This window comes from Pteropus alecto, unplaced genomic scaffold (assembly GCF_000325575.1).
Source record: "Pteropus alecto unplaced genomic scaffold, ASM32557v1 scaffold311, whole genome shotgun sequence".
NCBI lineage: Eukaryota > Metazoa > Chordata > Mammalia > Chiroptera > Pteropodidae > Pteropus > Pteropus alecto.
In genome coordinates, this window is record NW_006431916.1 from 1,500,493 (window position 1) to 1,519,100 (window position 18,608).

Consider the following 18,608-nt stretch of genomic DNA (forward strand, 5'->3'; position numbering starts at 1 on the left):
TCAACAAAAGAATCATATCCAGATAGAGATCTACAAAGCAATAAGATAAAAAAATGGACAAGAAATGAAGACACCTCATAAAATATAGCAAAATGAACAACAAACATATGAAAAGGGGAAAAGGGAAAAAAACAATATGAAGTACCACTACATATCTACTAGAATGGTTTAAATTATTAATTAGAAGACTAACAATACCAAGTATTGGCAAACGTGAAGTAACTGAAGCTTGCACATGCTGGTGGTACTTATAAAAACAAGCTTAACCACTTTGCAAAAACAGTTGTCATTATGTTCTAAAATAAAACATAGGCATATCATTTTCACAGTTGGGTATGTATACAATGGAATTGCATAAACGAGAGCAATAGAAAAGGTACACACTCAGTTCTACTATACCGTTGTTTTGAAAGTGTAAACTTGTTCCAACACAACTGACATATTAGGGAACAAAAGGAACATAACACAAATTTCATGTTTGCTTATGCTCAGCCTTGTCCATGAGAAAAGTGTACCCAGATGAAATGAGCCACATAGGAATATGCAAAATATACACATATCAGACTTTAGTTCATTGAGTGCTATGTGTCACACTCATCCACATCTGGTGTTACAACTTTCCATCCAATTTCAGGTAACTCCCTATGCCAGCACTTCACAATAACTCACAAACTGCAACCCTGGAACATACTCCCATAGCAAACAAGCAAGGTAAAATGTCATATTTATTATAATATTTATGTATTTCTTAATCATTTAACATGTGTGAAATTGTGCTGCCATTTTTGCTAGGTCTTATCTTTTTTTTACATATGTCGCCAAATTTTGAGTCCCTAACCCCATTTTTTCCATAAGCTTTGTGGTTTTTATTGCATAATTATATATAGAGTGGTGATTTTTTTAAAGTCGTATGTATTGTACCATAGCAGAAATGACTGTAAAAGAATATTCGAAGAAGCACTAACTCAAAACTGGAAACAACCCCAATACCTATCAATAGAATGGATAAAAACACTATAAAACTATATATCATACAATAGAATATTATACAGCAGTAAGAATGAAAAAACTTCACCTCAGAGGTGAAATTCACAATATAAGAAAAAAGAAGCTAGACACAAGATAGTATATACTGTATGAATGTTAATATATAGTTTTAGAAGAGGCAAAACTAATCTATGGTGTTAGAAATTAGGATGGTTCTCTTCGAGAGAGAGAGAGTAGGTAGTGAATAGGAAAGGTACAGGGAGACTTTTGGCATACCGGTATGTTTCTTTTTTTAATTGAGACATAATGGATATACCATAAAATTCACCAAAATTTAAAGTGGATAAGTCAGTGTTTTTTTGTGTATTCAGAGTTGTACAACCATCATCACTATTTAATTCCAGAAACCCTTAGCAGTCATTTCATCTTCTTTGTCTTGACCTAGTGTATTCACAATGCAGTAATTCATCAAGCTATATGTTTATGATTTGTGTACCTTCCTGTACAGATATTACATAGTACTTCAGTAAATTTTTTAAGTCAACATTTAGAGGACTTCAGATTAAACCTGGTAGGCCAAATATATGCTTTTAACTCTACTATATCCTAAATCTCTACTTACACTAGGTGGATTATTTTAAAGCATTAAATTACAAAGTCAAAGAAAAGGGAAAGGAGATATCCTCCCTATACCACTCAGTCAGATAATTTCCCTCCCCCAAAGATGAACTCAGAAGGGCTAAAACAGGGGACCTAGAGATAGCAGGTACATTACTGAAAGCAGACAAAGTGCATATACTTGTAGACATACCTAACCTCTCACTTTATTTTCTTTTTACAGTCATACTATACCTCCTGATAGGCAACTTGCTTTCAATCATTTAAATAACAAAAGTTTTCTTTTATAATTTTATATAGACTATATTTTTGTGTGTGCTATTTTATACTGTATTAAGTAGCTGTACCATAATGTAGTTATCCAGTTTCTTACTGATAATCATTTAGATTTGTTTCCTATTGGTTTTTATTAATATCACAGATAATATTGCAATGAACATGCACATATATCTTTTAATATATAGCAATAATTTGTGTGAGTACATTTGTAACATGCTAGATCAAAGGATATGAACATATACTGTCAAGCTGTCTTTCAAAAAGTTTGGACCACTGTACTCTCCTACCAACAGAGTAGGTAAGAGTTCTTCACATTTAATTAATCTTTGACAATCAAAATTAAATATTGTAATTTAATTTGCATTACTTTTAAAGCAGGGTTGAGCATCTCTTCATAGGCTTACTGGCCAATTTGTATTCATTTTTCTCTAAATAGCCCATTCACTTCCTTGGGTCACTTTCCTACTGTATGTTGGCTCTTTTCATATTGAGCTATAAGAGGTCTCTTGAGTTGAGAAGATTGGAAATTAGTCCTTTTTCATAAATGTGACAAATTTTTCCCCCAGTTCATCATTTCTCATTCGTTTACCGTATCTTTCAAGATAGAGAAGTTGTATAATCAAAGTTTAAACAATCAAACTTTGTGAAGGCCACAAAGAAATTTTACAAAGTCAAATTTCACTATTAACCTTTTACTTTTTCTAGGCTTTCTTTGTTGTCATGCTTTGAAAAGCTTTCCCTATCCAAAAATCATTAAAAAGTTTATTATTATAATGTTATTATTTTTAACCTTTGAATCTCTGATCCACTTGAAACATATTGTACCATTAGGAATAAAATTCATATGTTGAAATTCTAACCCCCAATGTGATGTTATTAGAAGCTGAGGCCTTTGGAAGGTAATTAGGTCATGAGGTTGGAGCTTTCATGAATAGGTTTAGTGCCCTTATAATAGAGACCCCAGCATGCTCCTTCACCCCTTATTCAATGTGAGGACACAGCGAGAAGATGGTCGGTCAGTCATTTATGAACCAGCAAGTGGGCTCTCACTAGACAATGAATCTGCTGGTAGCTCAATCTGCCACCCAGTCAACAGTATTCTGTTGTAGTGGTCCAAAAGGATTAAGACAGGATAGTGTAGCCTTTCTTTTGTACTTTCTCATTAAATCAGACAATTTCTCCTACTCCTATTTGCATCTTGCTTCCCTTCAAATACTCTTCTATACAATCTACAAAAGAATTAGGTTTGTTTTTATAAAAATGACACATTATTTTTAAAAAGTTAGAGTATAAATAAGAAAAATATCCCCATCACCCAGAAACAATCATTAATATTAAACAGACATTATTCCAAACATCCCCACTAGGCATATATTCAAAGGACAGACACACCAAAAACAAAAAAAAGTTCTATAAATATATCTTTAAAAATAAATGGTATTAATTTTACCACATCAGAAGAAACAGGAGAAACAGAGTTACATGTGGATCAAATGTCTCTAGGATAGTTTAGACGGGACCAAAACACTACTAATTGCTTGCAGAACTGTCTACTTATTTAACCTTAATAAAAATTTACTTTTACTGGTTACAGTGAGCCAGCCATTATCTAAAAATAGGCAAAGTGACAATAAGAACTCTATGCTGTAAATTACAGCTCACATCATAAATCAGAAAATTGAAAAAAAGTCAGTAATTAAATAAGAAAGTCAATTCTCTTAAAATTTAACATGTTTTTACATAAGCAATTTTTTTTTATCCTAGGACCACAATAAATGTGGAATAGAAACTGTACTACCGGTTAACATTTTAAAAATCTATTTGAAATGGACTATATCGTAAGCACGAATCAACTAAAGGGAACAGAAATTGAAATTATCCAAGAGAAAATGATTAAAAAATAATAAATGAGGAAAATAGGGATACATAGACAATACTACACTAGAATCTCTAATCAAAGAAAAACATAAGTGTATATCAGGTTAGTAAAGAGAACTTTGAACTGGGTGTTAAGAGGTCTGAAATTCAAAGACAAACTTGCCCAAACGAGCTAAATAAAGTGAGTCAAATCATTCATTTTTTTCTGGATCTCAGTTTCCTCATCTTTAAAATGAAAGGGAGGGATCAGATGTTCTCTGATTTTTCCTGCTCTAAAATTTAATAATTCTGTTACTTAATATAAAAGAAAACTGAGAAACTGTCTCCTACATTATCAAAGGGCTTTCTGGTTACTGCTTACCACTACTTTTCCCTGATTTTATTACTCACCAAACTGAAGATGATTCAATTTTCCAGGCAGTTCTCTAGTACTAACTAGAAGGGGCTAGAATCAAATTCAGTCAACCACCTTCAAATGACTAATGTTTCTCAAACGGAATCCTCATTACAAAATGCCTCAAATATATTATGTGTTCTCTAACTACCAGCAGCGATATATAACAAAAAAGAACATTAGTAAAATGGTTCTGAATGAAAACTCAAAGAAATAGTTTTAATTACAGAAAAATATAGAAACTAATGCTGACCTTTAGATTTATTGATCAGTCTTCTAGTGAGTTTTAATAACACAATCCTTCAGGCCAATAAACAGAATCCTTAGGATAAATGTAGCAACTAAACTGCTCAGGACTACAAAACTATATTCAATTTCTAAGGAAGAATACCAGAGCAAAATCATCTTTTCAAAGTACAGTTTCTAATTAGCACACAAATGGAGCCTCACTGAGGTCTATCTTACAAAGTATTTTTCAATAGTCTAAAGCAAGTACTTCAGACCTCAAACCATTCACATTTTAAAACAGGGGCACCAGAAATCCTGAGATTTTCTTTTAAAAATATTTTTAACCTTATTCTCTTTATTCCATTATAAATGATAATTCCAGAAAATATCCATTTTAATAAAATGAGAAAACAGAGTAGCCCCAGTAACTTAATCACTAAAAAAACAGCTTAAGAAAAACTTTATTTTATTTTATTTTTTTTAAGATCTTACCTCTACACTAGGGCTAAGGCTGCTTGGCAGTGTTTCTGAAGTCACAGTAGTACTCGGAAGGCTGGAAATTTCCCAAGTATTCACATGCTGTATTGATTTAGACTGCTTTGAACGATCTATACATCTTGGATTATCCAGTAAGGTCACTTCATAAAATTCTTGAATATCTAGAGGTGAGGGGGGAAAAAAAGAAAAATTAAAAAGTATTTATATTTTCTAATTAAACCATGCATTGCTAAAAACAACATAACCCAAAAGCAATTTACTCTAGATTAGTAAAATAAATCCAATCTTAAACTTTAAACAGTAAATATTTTCTCATTTTATTTTGTCACAAGCGTATCAGAACCCGCAGGGCACAGTGTAAAAGTCATAGGCTTTTTACACTTCAAAGCAGAGCTGAGTTCAAATCCCACTCCTTCACCAATTAGCTACATGTTTAGGCCTCTAATGAGGCCTCTTACCATTGTGAATTGTTACAAGGATTGAGTGTAATACATGTCAAGTACACAATGGCCCATAATAGGCTCCTAACAGAGAGCAGCTAGTATTATTATTGTAAATTATGCTGACATGAGTCATTATTGATATTTTATATCTTTGTAGCACCAATATCCAGGCTGAGAATATAAATCCCTCAAGTGGTTTTAACCGTTCTTCTAAACAAGGTGTAACAAAACAAAAATAGTAAGTTAAAATAAAACTGAAGAACTGGTACTATTTTTAGATATCTCTAGTCTGAATATTTACAAATAGTAAGTTAAATATTAAAATAAAATCGAAGAACTGGTAGTATTTTTAAATATCTCTGGCCTGAATATTTAGAAACAATAAGTTAAATATTTTATATTATTTTAGAAACAATTTGCTAAAAATATGAGAAAACTCTAAAAGAAATCATAAATAATTTAGAAGATCAAGTTACTTTGCCATCAGTTGGAATTATATAAACTTGGTATATTAACACTGGTTACTCATGCTGCTCAACAGCTCTGAACAGTAGTTATATAATGTTTAAGTTTACCACTGTTAGTTATTTGTTAACCTACTGGTATAATTTTGAGTTGATTTTTACAGGAAGGAAATTATTTATCAGCAAAGGTGGGCATTATCCTGTAGAGAATCATACACAATAACCATAAATAACATAGATGCAATAACTTTTACTTGTTTCTCAGTATAATGAAAATATTAGTATCTCCCTTAAATGTACTAAGACAGTAGGAACAAAGTAACTCCCTTTTCAGTTTTAATAGCCAGTGGAAATGTAGAACTTTCTAAGTAAAGGGCCAGTAAAAACTAAGGTCTGCACAGTGAGGATGATATCAACCTACTGCGAAGGGTGTCGATATTACTAGAAAAAAACTGTATGTGAAAGCATTTATTAACAAGAATCGCTATATAAAACTGTTCAGATAACCATCATGAAAAAAATAAAAAACTCAAATTCAGAGCATCTGCTACAAAGTGTTCTCAACAAAAACTGTTTAACTTGAACCTAAATCAAGTCTTCAGAATCAACTTCTAGTTCATGGAAATACAGGGGGTAGAGGAACAAGTTAAATGACACCAGGAGCAAAGCAACAAAACATATCCAGAAAGGGACATTGTACAAGACAACTGGCCTGGTTTCTTTAGAAAGTCAACGTCATGAAAGAGAAAAGAAATTGTTTGAAAGTAAGGACTTTTCTGTATAAAAGAAACCAAAAAGATGTAGCAACCAAATGCCATGTCTGAGCCTTGACTGGTGTGTGTGGTGGTGCACTTGATGGGAGAGGGGGAAGAGCTATAAGAGACATTGTACCAATTAGGGAAATTAAAGTATGGAATATTTTCCAGATACTAAGAAACTTTTTTTGTAGAAGATATATGAGAGTATGTGTATTTTTATTTAGTAGGACATATACTTCTATATGTGTAAGAGATATATATTTATATATATATATAGGAGAGATATATTTATAGATCTACCTGTATTATAGAGAGAGCCACACAAGTTATCTCCTACAAAACGACAACAAAAAGCCCAGAGCTCTGAGTATAGTATTATGCCCCCAAGAACACTAAATAATTAGAGTAATGAATAAATGGTTACCAGTATTTCAAAATTATCATTTTTCATTACTGTAAGTCAAATTTCAAATCTCAAATTTCCATGTGACCTTTTATTCTATAATTGGCAGAAACACTGCTGTATTACCCTTCAACAATATCTCTAATGAAAATCTGGACCAGTGCTGTCCAGAAGAACATTATCCAATAATGTTCTACAGTTGCACCATTCATTATAGTAGCCACTAGCTATATATGACTAGTGAGCACTTAAATGTGACTAAGAAACTGAATTTATAATTTTATTTATGTTTAATTAATTTAAATAGCCACATGTGGCTAGTGGTTACGATACAGAGCAACGGAAATCTAATAATTCTGAGTAACATTTTACTATCTAGTATGGTCAAGGAATAAAGTGAATTTTTCAAAAGTTTACTCCCATTTTCCTACTATCAACTGAAATGCTTTAATTCTAGGTATTATATTCATCTATCAAACAGTCCTTTCTAATTTATTGTATCTGAGCTCCTATGGACTAGAGAACCAAATATCCATGTTATTTCCACTATGTCGGGCTTAAGACAAAATAAGCTGAGTGAAACACCCATTAGGATGGCTATCATCAACAAAACAGAAAATAAAAAGTGTTGATGAGACTGTAGAGAAATTAAAACCTTGAGCATTGTAGATAAGAATATGAAATTATGAAAACAGTACAGTGGTTTCTCAAAATATTAAACATAGAATGATCATTTGATCCAGCAATTCCATTTCTGGGTACATACCCAAAAGAACTGAAAGTAGTGACTCAAATAAATACAGGCATACCTCAAAGATACTGCAGGTTTGGTTTCCCACCACCGCAGGAAAGCAATTATCTCAAGAAAGCAAATACAGCAATAAAGTGAGGGACAGGAATTTTTTTGGTTTCCCAGTGGATATAAAAGTTATGTTTTTAATTACACTGTAGTCTATTAAGTGTGTAACAGCATTATGTCTTTAAAAATAATGTAAATACCTTAATTAAAAACTACTTTATTGCTAAAAAATGCTAACTATCATCTGAGCCTTCAGCAAGTTATAATCCTTTTTGCTGGCTGGAGGATCTTGCCTTAATGTTGATGAAAATGCAGTTATCTATGAAGTGCAATAAAGCAAAGTGCAATAAAACAAGGTATGCCTGTATTTGTACATCAATGCTAACAGCATTATTCACGATATCCAAAAGGTGAAAACGACTAAAATATTCATCAAAATGTGACGTATGCAAAAACGTAGTATTATTCAGCCTTTAAAAAATTTAAATTCTGATACTTTCTACAACATGTATGGATGAGTCCTGAAAACATTATGCTAAGTGGGCTTGTCATAAATGGACAAATATTATATGATTCCACTTTTATGAGGCATTTAAAATAATCAAATTCAGAGATAGATAGAACAGTTGTTACCAAGGACTGGGGTAAGGAAAAAATGGGGAGTTATTGTTTAATGGGTACAGAGTTTCACTTTGGGATGATGAAAAAAGTCGAGAGATGGACAGTGGTGATAGTTACACAATGTGAATGCACATAATGCCACTGAACTGTACACTTAAAAATGGTAAATTTTATGTTACGTATATATTTTATCACATTAAGAAAAATAAGCTGAGAGAGTCTAGGGGAACTTAAATGAATAAAGTGCATTGTATTAAATATGTGGGTTTTATAATACCTATTTCAGTCATTTAGATATCTTTGTTTCATACTGGGGTCAGGATAACTAATATTGCCAAATAATACAAAACTTAAAAAAAATTAGCATTTTTTAACTACTAAAAAAAACTAAAACCATTTGCAAAAGTACTAAAATTATATCTGTTAATACATGTAGAGTGTGGTGACATTTTTGATATGACCGTCGTTATCACTTTCCTTTAAAGAGAAAAATACACCTACGCACACAATCTTTAATCTTGACCAATATCTTGACTAATATTCCATAGTTTATACCTTTTACTTCATTTGTCTACTATACTTTTCCACATTTAGGGTGACTAAAGACTATAGAAATGAGCAACATAATACTTCTTCAGAAATAATTTCTCCATTACAATTTCTTCAGTTGCATCAGTAAAGATTTTTCAAGGTGCACCTAATCAAAAAGGGCACCTCCTAGAAAAATTGCACTCACAGAATGAACTTTTCTTATGAGTCCAAAGTGTTTATATTTTATATTTCAAGTGCTATCAGCAGTCCTTGTTCTTTATAGTTAATCTACATTTTATATGTCAAAAGAGAATTCTATCAATGATTGTAACTAAAGATTTAGCAATATATATATATGTGTATATATATATAAAAAAATATATATATATACACACACACACATATATATATATACACATATATCTCATTGTGACAAGTGTTTCCACAAAATAACCTTCTAGGATTCCAAATATTACTTTCTAATTTAGATTTTTCTAAACTTAAAAGTATAACATTGTTTCCTAAGACAGCCAACCTAAAATAAAACAGAAATTAGCACACAAATATAAATCGAAGAGAAGACAAAAACAAACATGGTAAATCCTAATATAATTCCAATCTCTATTTCCTGGAAATCTATTTAACATGCCGAAGTCTTAAAATCTAAGCTATTCTCAAAAGACCAACTACATGAAAATGAAAAATAAATTTTACTTTGAACAATTAAGACAGTCGATGAATACTAATAGAGTGAAGATGTTATGGAAGAGGAATAAAAGAATTAAACAATGAGATATGATAACACAATAATGTCTTTGAGAGATGGAGAAAACTGAAGGAAAAAATTATGTAAGAGCTAAAGTTTTCCAATTTAAAACATCTAAAAAGATAGATTTTATTAAAATTTAATGGTTATATTTTAAGGTACTACAGGAACTTAAGCACACATTTAACTTTCTATTACTAAACACGTATTCAAAAAGATGAAAATTAAATTAACTTCATTTGTCTACCATACTTTTCCACATTTAGGGTGACTCAAAACTATAGAAATAAGCAACATAATACTTCTTCAGAAACTTAATTTAGAAAATTAATTTCAGAAAATTAATTTCATTGTGTATCTCTTTGATACACAATGAAAATGTCTCAATTCTCATTTATATAAGTCATTCTATATGTTTCAATAGCTAATGTCAATAAGAGCTACTTATATCAAAATTATATACTATGAAAAGAAAATATAACCACAGCAAAATGTTTCAATAGTACATCTCTCAATACTATTTTATCAGGAATTGCCAAAATTATTAACATGTAAAATGACAGTTCTTCAATAAACCTATGCTAACATTTAATCTGAGTTCAACTCTGAACTTAAATCTTTACTATGAAATGTAAAGAAAATGGAAGAATACTGTAGTCAAAATTATCGCCATTTAATAGACAAGAGTGATTTCATACTCATCTGAAAACCCATATAGCTTATCCAGATATGTATCATATAATTAAAATGATTGACTGCATTTTTATTTACTACTCTGAAAAAAATTACTTCCTTTAAAAATAATGATGCATTAAAGCATGGAAGAAAACAAACAAAAAATCAGCAATGCTAAAACATGTATTAAACTGCCCTTTAGTTGACTCACAACTGAAAACATTAATTTTGTTGAGCCCACTGAATCAGTTTTATCACACTCTATTCTTCATTATTCCCACCAGTGCAGTTCCTGAACAAAGATCTAAATAACAAGGTCACAAAGCCACACTACATACAATATTTTAAAAATTCCCCAAAATTAAACATGAACACAAGCAACTAGTCCAATGGAACAAAGGAGAATCATTCATATTACCAAAAGAACTTTTTTTAAATCTCTAAGATTACATATTTCAGAAGTCTCCAAATCTAAGTAAAATTTTCTTTTAAGTAAAAGTTTTCATTCACTTTTGTTATTTTCTTGCTAGAATGCAAAGTTTGTAAACAGTGGGAGTTAGGGAAATACAGAATTTTAGCAATATCCACTAAGGAGGCTGAGTAAAAAGTTTTCTAGCTTTTAGTGACAACTGACATCACTCTAAACGGAGAAACTCACAAACCATGAAATATGCCACAAACTAAAGATATAAGGCAGTACTAACTCAGGATCAGAGTATGAAGTCTAAATACAGACTCATGAATGTGGAATAATTTAACATAATATAGGCAATATCTCTTATTTATGAGAAAATATTTTATTCAATGGAAAAAAATATGTAGAAAAGACCTTAACAGACACTTCAGCAAAGAAGATATATGGATGGCAAATGAGCACATGAAAAGATGCTCCACATGTGATCAGGGAAATGACATTAAAACAATGAGATACCACTGTACACATACTAGAACGGCCAAAATACAGAATACTGACAATGCTAAATGCTGGCAAGGATATGGAACAACAGCAACTCTCATTCATTGCTGGTAGGAATGCGAAATGGCAAAGCCACTTTGGAACACAGTTCGGTGGTTTGTTACAAAGCTAAACATACTCTTACCATATAATCCAGCAATTGCACTCCTTGGTATTTACCCAAATGAGTTGAAAACTAAAATGTCTACACAAAAATCTTTACAAAGATGTTTGTAGCATCTTTGTTCATAACTGCCAAAACTTGGAAGCAATACAGGTACCCTTCAATAAGTAAATAGATAAATTGTGGTACATTTAGACAATGAAGTATTATTCAGCACACACACACAAAAAGGGTTATCAAGCCATAAATGGACATGAAGGAATCTTAAATGCATATTACTAAGTACATCTTAGTAATATGATGCTTAGTAATATGAAGACAATCTGAAAGGCTACAAGCTGTGTGATTCCAACTATATGACATTCTGGAAAAGGCAGAACTATGGAGACAGTAAAAACATCAGTGATTGCTAGAGGTTGGATGTAGAAGAATGAAGAGGCGGAGCACGAAGGATTTTTAAGGCAGTAAAACTACTTTGTATGATATTATAATGGTGGATATATGTCATTATACATTTGTCCAAATCTATAAAATGTATAACACCAATAGTCAACACTGAGGTAAACTACAGACTTTGGATAAAAATGATGTGCCATGGAGGTTCATCAACTGTCACAAATGTATCATTCTGGTGGAGGATGTTGATAATGGGGGAAGCTGTGTATGTGTGAAGATAGGAGTATATGGGAAATCTCTGTACCTATCTCTCGGTTTTGCTGTGAACTTAAAACTGCTCTTAAAAAAAAAAGATGAGCTACCAAGCCATGAAAAGACATGGAGAAATCTGAAATGCATGTTGCTAAGTCAAAGAAGCCAATCTGAATGTCTACATGGCATTCTGGAAAAGGTAAAACTATGGAGATGGTACAAAGATGAGTGGTTACCAGGGGTTCTGAGGGAGGGAGGGAAAAATGAACAGGTAGAGCACAGAAGATTTTTAGGGCAGTGAAACTATTCTGTATGATATTATAATGGTGGATACATGTGTCAAAGCAACAAATGTGTATATCAAGTTTATCAACTTATGACACAAAAAGGGAAACCCTAAGGTAAATTATGGACTTCAATCAGTAACAGTATATTTTTTTAAATTACAATACATTAAATACTGGCATATCAACTGAAACAAATATGCACACTAATGCAAAATGTTAGTAATAAGAAAAATGGGAGTGGGGATGGGTTGTGATGATACAGGAACTCTGAACTTTCCACTCAATTTTTCTGTAAACCTAAAACTGCTGAAAAAATTAAGTCTAATAATTTAAAAAAATGTATAAAGGAACATAAGAAAAAATTTATATTTAAAAAAATCACCTCATACTTTATTTCAAAATAATTTCCAAAGTATTAAAGATTTAAATGTTAAAAATAGAAGCCATGAAAGAATTTAAACAGAGGTAAATATTTTTATAATCTTGGGGATAGGAAAGCCTTTCTAAGCATGATACCAAGGGAAGAAAGCACACGCACAAAATAACTAGTAAATCTAACTATATATATCTTTTTTTTTAACTCAAAGAAATACAGAAGAAAACATCAAAATGACTAAAGGTATATTCCACATATCAGAGTAGAAAATATTAAAAAGACAGATAATACTCTGTATTGTTTAAGGTATAGTGAATTAGTCTTTCTTCTACATACTGCCTAAAAAATTAAATTGATATAACATTTCTAAGAATAATTTAACAAATAACATCAAAAGCCTTTTTAAAATACACATTCCTTTACCAAGAAATTCATTTCTAGGAATTTATCCAAAGGATATAATAAAAGATATAATGAGGCATATACAAATGCAATGTTGTTTATAATTCAGAAAAATTATATGCCTAAATGACCCTAGGAAATCATTAAACTACAGTAAATCTATACAATGTAAACATAGCCATTGAAAATGGTACAAATCTATTAAAATGAAAAAACATTCAATAATAAATTTTGTGGGATAAAAATAGTTAATACGTATAGTACAAAGAAGTCATACTATAGGCACTTAAGTAAATTCAACTATAGTACCTCCCTCTGTCAAAAAAGGGGGCAATTCTACCTATCAGTCCACCCAATAAGTGAATGTCATGAACAAAAACTGGAAAGGAGAAGACTGTTCCCTTAGGTAGTGTCCATTTTCATGCGCCTCTCATAATGAGAATCTCTCTATATCTTAACTGTGCTGAGTGTGATTCTAGAATTATGTGCTTTTTGTACAAGAGATCACTTAAACACAAGCCAACTACTTCATCTGTTGCTCAACTGGAGAAACAATGATTTCTTTCCACTAGAGGTAAAAACAATTATATTGTAGTTAATGAGAGACAGCGTTAAATTCCTAAAGGATTTTCATAGATAATTTTAATCTGATGTGATTTTTCACCTTACATGCTGATTTTAAATATCAGTTCCCACTTAGGAAACAATTCTGTTTTATTTGTATAGGGAGTTTGTTTTACACATACAAATAATAATATTCTAAAAGAATATTCATTTATCCTATGGAAAAGTAGGAGAGAAGGCTGAATAAATACTGAAATATAATATGCCATTTCAGAGGGAAAAAATTATATCAGTTAATTGACTAAAAGTACAATGTTTTTATTAACTAAAATATACCAAGTCAAATCTACCCAAACACAGATACACTGCTTTCTTCTAAGCCAATGTACATTTAAATAGCCATTTGATCTCCAAAGAGAAAATAGCATATAAAATTTAAAACCATGTATTGTAATTTGTGTTTCACACACTAGGAACAGGAAAAGTGTCAAATTCGTGTTCGAAAATAAATTATTTCAACACTTTAAATACTATTTAACTAATAGTCATAGAGTATTCACATGCATATACTTTAAACTAAGTGTGTTTCAAAAGATACTATAGCTTCTCAGAAATGGCTGACTCCAAGGCTGAAGCAAGATATGTACAAGATAAACCTGGAACATCCTGTCATGCCAAAAGTAAGAAAGTGCTAAAAAAAAAAAAAAAAAAAAAAAAAAAAAAAATCACCTTCCGAAAAAATGGGGCATGTCATAAGGACAAAGAACAAGCTTGCGAGGGTTCCCACTAGATAAATCTGAGACGACCTGAGCATCAAAATTATTAAGAATAGTAATAAATTATCAATCACTGAAAGAAAAGAGATGGATAGATAGATGAGGAAGGAGGGCTCTTAATTACGGTAAAATGCCACGTGTTAATTGGAAAATGTAGAGAACTGCTGTTGTTATAAAACTCATTTTCAACTGTCATTTTCAACACAGTAAAAACTGGTTCAGGCAACCATCATAATGGATGCTAAATTCTAGGTGGAAATTTTGCTAAAAAGCAGGATACGTGCATGGTGTTAAAGTGTCTCCCCACACATTGCTTATAATATGCAAGGCAAAAATAGTAACTACTACAGAGTAATCAGATAACACCTTAATTGGGTGATCAAAATTAACATCACCAATGAAGAGCAGAAGACATCATGTACTTCTTGATGTACAGAAACCTACAGAATACATAACCTGAACATAATCACAAGCAAACAAGACAAACTCAAAATTAGAAACATTGTATAAAAAATAAGAGCAGTAGGGAACTGTATTCTTCAAAAACATCAATGTCATAAAAGACAAAGGAAGGCTGTGGAAATGTGCCCAGATTAAAGACTAAACAGACATGACAACTAAATGCTGTACCTATTCCTAGATGGGTGGGTGTACTGGGAAAATAATAAGAAAAGGAAAAATTTAGTAGGAAAAACTTGACTCTACATAGATGAAATAGCTTAAACTAGAAGAAATATTTATAGATGCTTTTACAGATCTGTGATTACAAGGTTCTAAAGTGAATTCAAGCAGATTCGACATAAAGCACTACACTTCATAGTAGTAAGCAAAACTATTAGCAAATAAATATTCTAATTCAATCAAAACCACCAACTGAAAAATTACTTTCCCTCCAATTCCATAAAATCTTAGTCAATAGTCTGATCTATATCCCATTATAAATGTTCCTTTCTCAAACCTAGACTACAAAGTTACACACACACACACACACGCAAAGTTAACAACATACTAAAACATAACATGACTGGGACCAATAATAAATTTTTAAAAATCTAGAAATTTTGAAATTTTACCATTTTAGCTAGAAGCTCACAAACTTTGATTACTATTTAAATACACTTCCAAAATATGTAAATTCCATCATTATAAATATTCTTCTTCAAAGTAAAAACTGTTTTAAAAAAATACCACTGACCCTACAGATCAACACCTATGTTAAATGTGCCTGTTATCAGTGTTCCTCATTACATTAAAATATTCAACTTATGATAAAGAACATCCTAATGGTTGATGGTGAGGAGAGACACTGGGTTCAGATTAGCTGAGATCAATTTCTGACTCCACAATTGAATATTAGAGGGTCCCTGGGCAAGAGACATCATCTTTCAGTGCCTCAGTTTTCTAACCTATAAAATGGTATAATCACCTCATAGGTGAATAAAAACTTCATAGGATTATAACTAAATGAGATACTTGTATTAGCACATAGAAAGTGCTCAACGTTAGCCATTATTATTTTTTTACACACACTTAAAGAGTCATACTTTGACATCCATTAAGATGACTACTATCAAGAAAACTAAAATAACAAGCATTGGCAAGAGTGTAAAGAAACTGGAACCCTTCTTCACAGTTGGTGGAATTGTAAAATTGTGCAACTGCTATGGAAAACAGTATGGTGGTTCCTCAAAAATTAAAAATATAACTACCATATGATTCCACAATCCCACTTCTAGGTATATACCCAAAAGAATTGAAAGCGGGGTCTCAAAGAGTTATGCACACCCACATTCACAGCAGCAATAGTCACGATAGCTAAGAGATGGAAACAACCAAAATGTCCATCGATGGATAACAGATAAACCAAAATGTGGTATATACATTCAACAAAATTATTCAGTCTTAAAAAGGAAGGCAATCCTGTCACAAATTACTCCGTGGATGACCCCTGAGGACATTATGTTAAGTAAAATAAAGTCACAAAAGAACAAACACTATATGATTCCCCTTATACGAGGTATTTATAGTAGTCAAAATCAGAAAGTAGAATGGTGATTTTACCAGGGGCTGGGAGGAGGAGGAGGAGGAGGAGGAGGAGGAGGAGGAGAATTGTTGTTTAATAGGCACAGTGTTTTAGTTTTGCAAGATCAAAAAGTTCTGAACCGTTTCACAATAATGTGAATAAGCTTAACACTATTAAACCATACATTTAAAAATGGTTAAGTTGGTAAATTTTATGGTTTAACAATTTAAAAAAAAGTCATACTTTGAAACTAAGTATAACAAACTTAAAAGTCCTGTTTACAAGGGCTAGTGAAACTATTAACAGAATAGCAACAAGTAACTCGGAGCTAAAAAAAATCTCGGAAATGGACACTTATTACATAATCCATCTTCATTTTAAAATATTTGCAGAACTAAAATACTGCATTAAAATAAGCTTGCTAAATATTGTAAACAAAATATACAAATTACAAGACTCAACTTGAATTCAAGTCTCTAAAGCCAGCCTGATATTGAGCCTATGTTTTTCTCCTGTGCACGAGAAAAGCAGATGAGTTCTCTGATCCCATAACTAACCCCAAGGGTCTAGACTGGCATGAAATCTCTGAGAACTACCAAGGTTCTCTGGAATCCCAGACAAACCTAAGAATCAGAAATTACCTCAAACCACTGTGGACTTTAACACCTGGACTCTGACTTTAATCAAATCATACTCTCTACTTTACTCACAAAATTTTTAAATAAAATATAAAAATAAGAATACAAAATCAAATATATTAAGTTTTCGATTCATTATCACCGAAATCAGGGATTAAAATTAGGGAGACTTTGTCTCACACTTACACAAAAACAGTCACATGTTTTGGGAATAAACTTTAAACAAATGTTTAGCTCGTGGATTCTTTTTTTAAATATAACTTTAAATATTAAGTTCTAAAGAAAGAATCTATCAGTTGAAACTCAAAATAAAAACTTTTCTGCTTTCAATAATGTTTAAATCTTTAAGCCATTCTTCAAGGATATTACTAAGCATAAGAGCTAGAACAATGATTGCCATGTTTCACTAAACTGAGGATACTGGTATTCAAGATATAACTTAGAAGATGCACTATTGTTTCATGTGCCACTAAGAATGTAAAATTGCTGCCAACATACATCAGTTATACAATGCATCCTAAATTCAGAGATATTCAAATACTTAAAAATTGGTATCTTAGAACTGATGTACTACAATATATATATGCTTCCTCCTCCTCGAGGTACCTGAAACCTAATCTCTATATCAACTACAGAGAGAGGGGGGCGGAAAAAATCAACATTTCTTTAACACCAAAACTCCAAGTCCCCCACGAATTTCTTTAAGTACATGAAATAGTCAATACAAACTGTCAGTTCAAAGAATCAGTAATTGATACAGACTGCAAGTCTAAAGAAGTAACTGTATAATTCACTATAGCCTAAATAAATGATTTCCAAACTCAGGAAGTCAAGAACCTAAGCACCAAATAATTTCTGAAAAACTCAAGTGGTCAAAATCCATGTCTCCTTTAAGCCAACGGTCCACAGGTACCAGCTCAGAAGACATAGTGCCACCTACTAAAAGGAAAACAGTTAATCCAGGATTTTTCAGTACATACTATGAAAACCATGAATTCTGGTTTAGTTTAGGGTGATTTACAGGCGTAAAGGACATAACTACACTGTTTCGAAAACAATGGTGCAGGTGCAGAAGAAAGAGAAAATCTACCTAAAAATTTTCAAAGACTTAAAAAAGTAATAAAGGCTAATAAATTAACCCAATTTCAGCTAACACAAAAGAATGCATTTATTAATTTAGCAGTGTCAACAACTCAATTACAGGATGTAAACACACCACCACCTCTACTAAATTTATCTGTTTCAAAATTCCCAAAATCTATTACTTTCCTTACACCAAAATCTGATACTACATCCTATAAGACATTAAAATATAAGTAAATTTAATATCAAAGTAAATTCACAACCAATGAAATTACATAGGACAACGAAGATTCACAAATATAAAAATAATTAGAAAAAACTAACTCCATCAGAATTCAATTATGTACTAGAATACATTCAAAACAAGTAAGGCAGAATATGTTAAAAAAA

The 18,608-nt window shown here is 31.5% G+C and overlaps 1 protein-coding gene across 8 annotated transcripts in view; it reads right to left on the bottom strand.

The window, feature by feature from the left end:
* The window catches only part of DLG1 (discs large MAGUK scaffold protein 1), a 229,273-nt gene that overhangs the window by 206,741 nt on the left and 3,924 nt on the right, over nucleotides 1-18,608 (bottom strand). For all 8 annotated transcript variants that reach the window (XM_015600251.2, XM_015600246.2, XM_015600237.2 and 5 more), the window contains exon 4: nucleotides 4,877-5,043. In XM_015600251.2, the coding sequence (XP_015455737.1) occupies nucleotides 4,877-5,043 (167 nt within the window). The remainder of the gene's footprint in view (nucleotides 1-4,876; nucleotides 5,044-18,608) is intronic.